Source organism: Austrofundulus limnaeus, unplaced genomic scaffold (genome assembly GCF_001266775.1).
Source record: "Austrofundulus limnaeus strain Quisiro unplaced genomic scaffold, Austrofundulus_limnaeus-1.0 Scaffold99, whole genome shotgun sequence".
Classification (NCBI taxonomy): Eukaryota; Metazoa; Chordata; class Actinopteri; order Cyprinodontiformes; family Rivulidae; genus Austrofundulus; species Austrofundulus limnaeus.
In genome coordinates this window covers 77,164-86,999 of record NW_013952501.1, presented here as the reverse complement: position 1 = coordinate 86,999, position 9,836 = coordinate 77,164, and the positions used below count along the sequence as shown (strand labels likewise).

Here is a 9,836-nt window from a genome sequence, read left to right as displayed (position 1 = left end):
CACACACACACACACACATACTTAATACATACGTATACACCACATACATAATTTGACACCATCACCAACATAACAAAAAAAACTTTTGATTAACCCCTCGAACATCAGCTTCATATTTTCTCAATAATTTAGCCTTTATCATTTTACCAAATAAATTTATTGAGTCAGCATTTTTATAATCGCTGTCCAAGTTATTCCACAATCTTATTCCTTGAACTGAGGTACATCTAGCCTTCAAGTTTATTCAAATTTTAGGTTTTATAAACATTTCAAATCCTTTCAAATTATAACAACTTCCCCTCTTAACAAAATTAGATTGAATATTCAAAGGCAATACATTTCTATGAGCCCTATACATAATAAACAAAATCTTATAATCATCATTGTTAACAGGCTGAATGATTTTCAATGCTAAGTTTAACCGCATGTGCTATACTCACAAGATGACAGAAACAAATAATCAAAGTAAAACATAACATCAAACTGAACACCCTGAGAGCAAACATGTTCTTCAGAGACYTACTTTTCAAACAGGAAAGTCAAACTGTGGAGTGAGTGTGTTATGACCTCTGCTGTTGAATTTGCACACATATGAGCCACCAGCACTGTTACTTTTACATCTGATCACCAGCAAAGGACAAACAGAGAACAATATTACACACATGAAAACAACAGCAAGCGTTTTTATTTTGCACCAATGTAATGAACCAAAGTYCTGTAGATATCAGAGTCTAAATGAGTAATTGTAACGCTTTTATGCGATAATCGTAACCCAGAGGAGTTTTTCTTTTTATTAACAAAATCCAGGGGTGGTGTGGGAGGGAGACGGGGAGAAAGTGGATCACAGCGAGATTATGATCATGTCGAGGTGGCWGGAGTATATGCTCTGGCAAAGAAGCAACAGAAGGGGAATGCCCAAGGGCAAAAGAAGTCATCATCAGCATAATTTTTAACTCAAGATGTTCAGTCGTCGAGATATCTGAGWCTTCCAGCTCCAGCTACACCCCGAATCCCCCACCCTCCCACCAGAGATGAGTCCCGGCCTGACAGCTGAAGCATGAGATGGGCTTGAGGGCTGTCACTGCGGAGCCAGAGTCAAACAGAGTGAAGGATGGAGGGATTAAGGTGGAGAGGAGAAAAACAAGGAGGGAGGACCTAGAAAGCAAGGCGCCCGCAGAAGAAATAAAGCCTGATCACAAGTTTACCTCATAAAAATAAACTGTTTTCTCAGTTTTAATAGCCACTTAGCAGCGTGACATCAAGTTTCAACGAGCAGCTATGAAGTTAAATTAACTCCGAGTTCAAGTTTGGGCCTCGCTATAAATCCAACGATCAGTTTCTGCGGATGAACAGCCGAGAAAACATGAGAAACTTTTCATGCGCTGAAACATGTAGTGATTTTAACTGTGCTGAAACGAGCCCAGCTATTCTAAAAGTATTTATTGTAATAGTCAAATCTGATCATTTAAATAATCTGAATCTGAATTTGTGTTGTGTATTATTCCATTTAATTTAGAGGAGCTGTGTGTAAATACTGATTTAATGACAAAACATTTAGTTTCTTATAAATAGTTTTTGAATTTTTACACGATCATCAAACAAGTTCTGTTAGAAGCTATTAGAGCGATCTCATATAAACACACACTCCAAATCTTTTATTTTTGTTGCCTTGTGAAGCTACAGTGACAGAGGCAGCACACAGTGGCTTTTCCTGTGTGTCCACTTTAGTCAATACATTGTGAGATTATGACTGACTGAGTGTGAAACTCTTCAGAGCCTAACAACACAGAACTCACCTCCTGTCAGCAGAGGAAAAAATACAGGGGTAAATCCCTGCTGCCAGTTAATGAAACCTGCTGTGGGTACAGTGCTTTAAGGCTTTTGCTAAATTTAAAATTTATTAGTGGATTAGCACTTGCTAAATTTATAGGCTAAATTTAGAAGCATTAACTGAGGTCTATAAATGTTACTGATCAACGTTAATGTTTACTGCTGAGGGTGAAAAGTGTCACTCTTTTTGTTCATGTGTGTCACTTATCCACCAGGTGACAATAAATGAACTCAAATACAGCTGTTGAATATCAATAATAAGTCTTAATAGAGCAACATGACAATATGTGACTCGTGTTGTCTGTTGAAGAATGTTCATGGGTTGCCTGGGTTATTTTAGAGCTTTATAATTAGCTTTTCTTAAAACTTTCAGTGCATTAGTTTAGAATTAGGGGACTAAATATTTGAGTTAGTGTTTCAGGGGTAGCGGAAATGAATTTTAGATTTGTGCTACTCACCACTGCCTATTGCCTTAGAAAACAGGAACTTCTGCAGTACTTTACCACTAKAACAAGTAAAAGCTACAAGTAAGAAACAATTAGAGGCATGCAGTATTTTCACATTTATGGACCTAATGTAATAATCTGTCATTTTTTGCATTTTTTTTAAATATGTTTTTCTAGTTTATATGTTTTTTTTGGTCGTGGTTTGATCTGTCTGGTTTCCAACTGCTAATGAGAAAACAAATGTTTTATTCTCCTCATGAAACACAGTTTAAGCCAGCAAAGAGAACTAATGGGGACAAATAAATATAAAGCTTATAAAGGTCTCACGTCATAATATCATTTAATACAGGGGTCCCCAAACTTTTTCTTGTAAGGGCCACATAACTTTTCCCTTCCCTGGTGGGGGGCCGGAGTCAGTTTGTAACAGAAAAAGTGTGACTATTGCAGGAGTGCCTAAATGTAAAAAAAATTATTGTTTTCCAGAAAGCACAATCAAATAACCCTCTCTGGGTTCTTCACAGTATGTATTCTACTGAGCTAACAGTCCATCTTTTAGCTTTGAGCGTTTGTTTGCTCACATTTGGCCTTGCAAGCTATCATACTTGTCTTTGTGACGGGATTCATAGTGTCGCCACAGATTGTATTCTCAGAATACCCCCACCACCTCTTGACAGATGAACAAAAAAAATAATCGTTTGTCCACTGCAGCTTAAATGCCCTGCATTCTGAATCAAATTMTCTCTTACCTAATCTTTTCACCATTATTCCGTTCTCTCTTTGAGAGGGGCGGGTTTAGGATTTTTTTCTGGGGGTTGCCAGATAGGGGCACAGACAGCAGAAGGGTGGAACAGAACGTCACGTTATATGCATGTATGTATGAAATAGTTACTAACTAATAATAGTTAATAATGAAAATAGTTCATAAACTAAGGAACATTTTATTACAAAAGTCCAACTTTATAATCAAATATAAATACACATATATGAAAAAAAAACTAAATGCTCTCTGGTATTGTTCTGGGGGCCGGACCAAATGGGGAGGCCGCGGGCCGTAGTTTGGGGACCACTGATTTAATACAACAGAACAACTTCAGTCTTTACAGTGAGTCTTGTGAGATGGGTAAGTATTTGAGTATGTGTTGTGGATGACTCTCAGTTACAGCCACACCAAATTATAACTCGTCATCTACAAAATGTACAGAGTTACAGTCATTTTTGTGTTGGCTAAGCTCATTTTGCTTTGGCAGACATCTTGAATTGTGTCTGAAAGTTTATTGATTGTAGATGTTTATTTTCTATTTTGTACGCACACAAACAAAAATGCTATTGCTCTGCATTTGTCTTTAGAGGTGGGCAATGATGTATAAAAAAGGTATTCAGTTATTATACTGCTCCCATCTGTAAATTGCACATTTTTTTACAGCAATTCTATGAGTGCTGATGTTTAATAAAAGCAAATATATATATATGGTTCAATTGTTTAAAATACGTCAGTTTTAAACAAAACAGCTTCCTATCCTTTACAATAATTCTGCTGTGACTTTCAGCGACAAAGCAAACATTTGTACCCCTTTAACAGACCGTCAGTGTGGATGGAGTTAAATGAAATGTGAAGGACAGGGTTGAACAGACCCCGAAACACCATCAGCAGCAAAAATATCTGATGAAAAGCACACAGTACGCTTTCCCCCCCTCTTGTTTGTCTTTTTGTCATTCGAGCCAAATGTCATATAGCGCTCACTTGACAAGATTAACCGTTGGAGTCATGAGAATTTTGCAGCTATAAAACCCATGACAGCAGTAAGACAGAAGAAGAAAAAAAAACTGAGGAATGAGGGCAGCTCTGTGGAAAGTGACAGGAAGAGCCAGGGGAGAAAGAGCCYGTGTTAAAAATCAGGAACAGAATAACTTACAACAAGCAGCAGCAACAACAGAAGAAGAAAAAAAAGTGATCAAGAGAAACGAATAACAATCAGAAGGCAGGAGCTAAATATATGCCTGCTCCAGGGATGGGGAACTGTTCGGAGAGGGTGCGGGGGGGGGGATTCATGATTTATACTTCACAAAAGTTCAGAGAGAAGAAGAGAGATAAAAACAATGCTTGGTCAGCAGGAAATTTCTGAACATAACTTGCACTTTTGATGTCTTTTCTCTGGAAGGTTAAAGATGGTTTTTACATATTTCAGACGTGTGAGCAGTTAGGATGAGGTCTGTGGGCACGTTTGTCCACTTCAATGGAAGACAAATCAGCTTTTAGATCATTCTCACCTTTGACTGTCACAAAAAATAGTCAGAGCTTTTAAAATAATCCCTGTACACTCTAAAAATGAAATGTTGGATTTACTTAACCATGTTACCTGGTTCCACTTAAATGAGTTGAGTAAATTCAAAGTAACATACTCACATTCTTTGGCTAAAAAACTGGTATATTGCTTTGAATTTACTCAACTCAGTTAAGTGGAACCAGGTAACATAATATGGTTAAGTAAATCCAACATTTCATTTTTTACAGTGTAGTTTTTACTTTGTYCTTCCTCTCCTTATAAACACTACAAAACAGGTAAAATAAAGACTGAGGCTGGTTTCTTTAAGAGCTGCTTTGTGTTTTATCTGCCACTTTTTCTTCTAAAATGCACCACCTGCCTGTACGATCTAAGGAGAATGCTGGAGAAATGGAGATCTGAGAGCTGAGCATGTGGGTTGAGTACATGAAAAATTAGCTAAATCTTCTCTGCTAAACAGATTATTTTGCTGTTGCTACTGACATTTATTTTGAACTTGTTGTCCCCCCAGGTGCTGCCAATCAGGCGTCAATCATAAGATTTGTTGCGATGAAACATTGTTACGACAAAGAAACAATCGACCAAATGCAAATTTCCTTGCTTTCTGTGCTAAGTTTTGTCGTCATTGTGTGTTCTCATACAATGATGAAATTAGTCCTCTGCATTTAACCCATCACACATGTGATACATACCRAAGTGGAGCAGCGGGCAGCTATAGAAGCACCTCGGGAGCAGTTGGAAATTAGGTGTCTTGCTCAAGGACATCACAACATACGGTCATGGCYGGGAATTGAAAGTACAACCTTCTGGTCCCAGGTCAGAAGCCCTACTACGCCACAGCAACACATGGGGAGCGGTGGCGCAGAGGTTAGAGAAGCCTGTCATTGGATGGTTGCTYGCTCAACTCCCCAGGCTGACTTTAAAAATAGGCAACACTTTATTTGAAGGAGACAAAAATATATTATTGACAACTTGACATTGTTATGTTATAGTATATATACTGATGTGGAAATGTCAAGACATGTTTTATTGTATTTACAGAGTCWTGTGATTTTATCACATCATATTTCTTGGTTAATGTCAAGTCATAACCAAGACATTTTAAACAATGTCAACMTTGCATTAAATGTGTCATAATTTACCGAATGGCACTTAATGACAACAGTATTAAACATTRATAAAGCCTCCTTCATGTTCATGACAGGTGTTTATGACACTGTCATGTCAGTCATATGCWCACGCCTTCAAATAAATAGTTACCAAAGAATATGTGGGTGCAAAAATTAGCCCAGGTAAATAAATTAAAAGTGGCATATCCAAGTTCACAGACATTATTCACACACAAAGTATATATAGACTGAATCYTTCCCCTCATCATTTGTTTGAAGCTGCACCTCTGCAAACACACATGCAAACATTTCCACAGATCTCTGCAGACGATGGTGCAGAGGAGGCTCACAGGAAAGATTTTATTTTCGCTCATCTTAGAGATCTGCATCAGAAACACGCAGCAGTGCTGCCTGATGCACACCTTAATTAGTTATGTCTCTCTCCTATCAATACTCCAGATTACGGAAAATAAATATAAACAAAGATGAAAAAATAAAGAGCACAGCAGCCAAGTAAATGTATTTTTGATTGACAGAAATACAGATTTGCTTGGCAAGGAAAAAAAAATGCTTCGGCTTTAAACCTGTTAAGCTCACAAAGGAAGGAACCATCAACTTTAGGCCAAAAATAAACACCATCTGGGTCAAAATTAAAGAGTCAAGAAATTTTATTTTCACTCAATAAAAGACGACTGTTTTTCACTGTGTGGGGTGGGAATAAACAAAGACAGCAAAAAGTACTTCAGAGCCCTGCAAACTTTTTCCGTAGGACTTTGAGCAAAGTGTTGTTTCCCCTGCAGAACCTTGAAGCCTCCCACTCATGAKGGTGACGTTTGTTTCAGGAGAAGCTGTCCTGAGTGGGAGCTCCTTCTTACTGTGCTGTTTAGTTTTAGGTACAGCAGACAGATCAGAGGGTGAGTTGTGTGGGATTTTTATCTGTCACCATTCAGGCTTTAAAGGCTCCGTGGTCGGGCTATATAAGTCATTGTGACGTTGGTTAGGTTCACATTTTAAAATAAAACTTTAGAATATCTCTGATGCAAGTGTTTACCAGTGTGTGATACTTATGTTAAGTGGGACAAACTCAAGCCTGTTAGGCAGCTTTAAGAGTAAAACTTGTGTGAAATAAAAGTGTTATTTTCACTGAAACCCACTCAAACCCTTTAATTTGTCCAAAGCAGCCCAGTCTCCAGATGGCTGTTTTACATTTATGGAAACCAGGGGTTCTGTTTTGCCCAATTTTCTAACTTATATACTCTGTGTTTATTTTTATTTCCCTGCAGTTCATGCCAAGTTGTGTACCTTTCCAATTTAGATGGTTTAGTTGCTGACCTTAAATAAAAGACTTTAAGAAAACTGACCAAGTGTCCTTGATATAAACATTGGGACATATTGGGAGATGTAATGTCACWAGTATGTGTTGAGGYTGATTCTCAGAAACTACAATATTAAATTTTAGCCCAATATCTACAAATCTGACTGAGGTGTAGCTTTTTTGTGTTTTCCATTTCAAGTTGGCTTTGGCATCCATCTTGAAAACTGCTGACTCAAAAAACTTAATCAGCTGTGGATGAAAATCCAAAGACTCCAATCTGCTAGTTTTGTTAAAATCCATCCAGTGATTCATGAGATCCTTTAGTATCAGACAAAAACACTTGTAAAAAATAATATTTTCTGCCTTTGCCTGTTAGCACATATAAAAATGAACGAAAAAAGCCATTAACCACAGGTTGAAAGAGCAATATTAAAAAAGGAAGAAGAGTGTAGTTTTGTTTTGTTGGAATATGAATGTAGAACCATCTGCTGTTCCATACATTCTGCCTCGTAATAAGCCTCTTTTTGTTGTTCTTTAAASCAGAAATTTATGTGAATCATTTCTGTTTGAGTTTGTTTGGATAGACCCAGTACTATAAAATAATGTTACATTGAAAAAAAATACATTTAGGCAATGGCTAATTTGCAATTCCGCTTCCACTCATTAGGTTTTTAAAGAAGAACTTCTTAAACATTTCTGAACAAGCTCCACCATTAAAATAAAAAGCATCTGTACAAACAGCTCTGCTGCGTTTTAAGCTCATATTGGTGCATTTCAAACTGATTAAGAATCTGACGTAGGCCTAAACAAGTAAATTAACCAGTCTACTTGAAAACCTACACTCATTGAGCAKTGTATTAGGTACATCCATCCAACTGCTCATTAACGCAAATGTCGCATCAGCCAATCATATTACAGCAACTCAATGCATTTAGGCGTGTAGACATAGCCAAGACGATCTGCTGCAGTTCAAACTGAGCGTCAGAATGGATAAGAAAGGTGATTTGAGTGCCTTTGAARGTGGCATGGTTGTTGGTGCCAGACGGGCTGGTCTGAGTATTTCAGAAACTGCTGATCTACTGGGATTTTCACSCACAACCATCTCTAGGGTTTACAGAGAATGGTCCGAAAAAGAAAAAATATCCAGTGAGCGGCAGTTCTGTGGGCACAAATGCCTTGTTGATGTCAGAGGTCCAAGGAGACTGGCCAGACTGGTTTGAGCTGATAGAACGGCAACAGTAACTCAAATAACCACTCGTTACAACCGAGGTCTGCAGAAGAGCATCTCTGAACACACAACATGTCCAACCTTGAGGCAGATGGGCTWCAGCAGCAGAAGACCACACCAGGTGCCACTCCTTTCAGCTAAGAACAGGAAACTGAGGCTACAATTCACAAAGGCTCACCTGTGTGTGATGAGTCTTGATTTCTGCTGCCACATTCGGATGGTAGGGTCAGAATTTGGCGTCAACAACATGAAATCATGGATCCATCCTGCCTTGGATCAATGGTTCAGGCTGCTGGTGGTGCAGTGGTGTGCGGGTATTTTCCTGGCACACTTTGGGCCCATTAGTACCAATTGAGCATTGTGTCAACACCACAGCCTACTTATAGTATAGTAACCTAGTATTGTTTCTGACCATGTCCATCCCTTTATGACCACAGTGTACCATCTTCTGACGGCTACTTCCAGCAGGATAATGCTCCATGTCATAAACTGAATCATCTCAGACTGGTTTCTTAAACACAACAATGAGTTCACTGAACTTAAATGGCTCTACAGTCACCAGATCTCAATCTTTGAGGTGTGGTGGAACAGGAGATTCACATCATGGATGTGCAGCTGACAAATCTGCAGCAACTTCATGATGCTATCATGCCAGTATGGACCAGACTCTGAGGAATGTTTCCAGTACCTTGTTGAATCTATGCCATGAAGGCAAAGGWGGGTCCAACCTAGTACTAGCAAGGTSTACTTAATAAAGTAGCCGTTGAGTGTAAATTTCAACCATTCCTTGACTCTTCAACAGGTTCTGAGCAGAGCTTATTAAACGGGACTTACATTTTTACGAAGGGGTCTGAGTAGCCGTTGGAGTCCATGGCGGCCAGGTGGGCGCAGCGGATGATCCCAACCAGCAGGCAGCCCTTCTCTGTGTTGTAGCACAGTGACACCAGGATGCGACCACGCTGGGGGCCGACAAAGAAACACCCGACATTCTCACATCAGTTGTTCAATCAAACATTTTATTTAATGTTTATCTGAAGGTTTCAAATTAAACTTGGTAATTGGTTTTTATCTGAGACAGACAAAATGGCTGTTTAYTTTCAAGGGTGAACCAGAAACCGAATCTAATCAGAGACCAGAGGTTATTAGCTTTTGACTCTCAAAACATGAGGAGAAATTAGATTAAAAAAATGCATTGGAGAACTAAAACACTGAACTACCATTTACACACTACAATTAAAACGTGTCTGAGTTGTTTCACTGCTTATCAAACAATAAATGATCCTGTTTCAGACAAAGATTTATTTCCYACCCTTCATAGAAAGTTCTGTGTTTGCAGTGTGTGCTCAATTGACTTCTGTCTGTTAGCAAAATAACTCATGAACTGTCAGATTTTAATGAAACTCTCAGAAAGTAATCATTGGATATATGTCTACAGACCTTAGCATTACACAACCCATTCTCACTCCCATGTCGTCACATATTGARGTTTTCCAAGGTTCCCTGTACGTCCGATTTTGACGCGCCGGGTAACCCCGTCACGTCAGTTACTGACGAGATGGGGCGAAATCTGTTGTCATATTTTCAGAAAGTGTAGAAAATGCGCAAAAACTACCGTTCCAAAGCCTG

The 9,836-nt window shown here is 38.7% G+C and overlaps 1 protein-coding gene across 1 annotated transcript in view; it reads right to left on the bottom strand.

The window, feature by feature from the left end:
* Window positions 1-9,836, bottom strand: part of doc2g (double C2-like domains, gamma) — a gene marked incomplete in the record, with an annotated part of 38,228 nt that overhangs the window by 10,188 nt on the left and 18,204 nt on the right. The window contains 1 exon segment of the mRNA XM_014013191.1: window positions 9,045-9,169. Within this exon segment, the coding sequence (XP_013868645.1) occupies window positions 9,045-9,169 (125 nt within the window).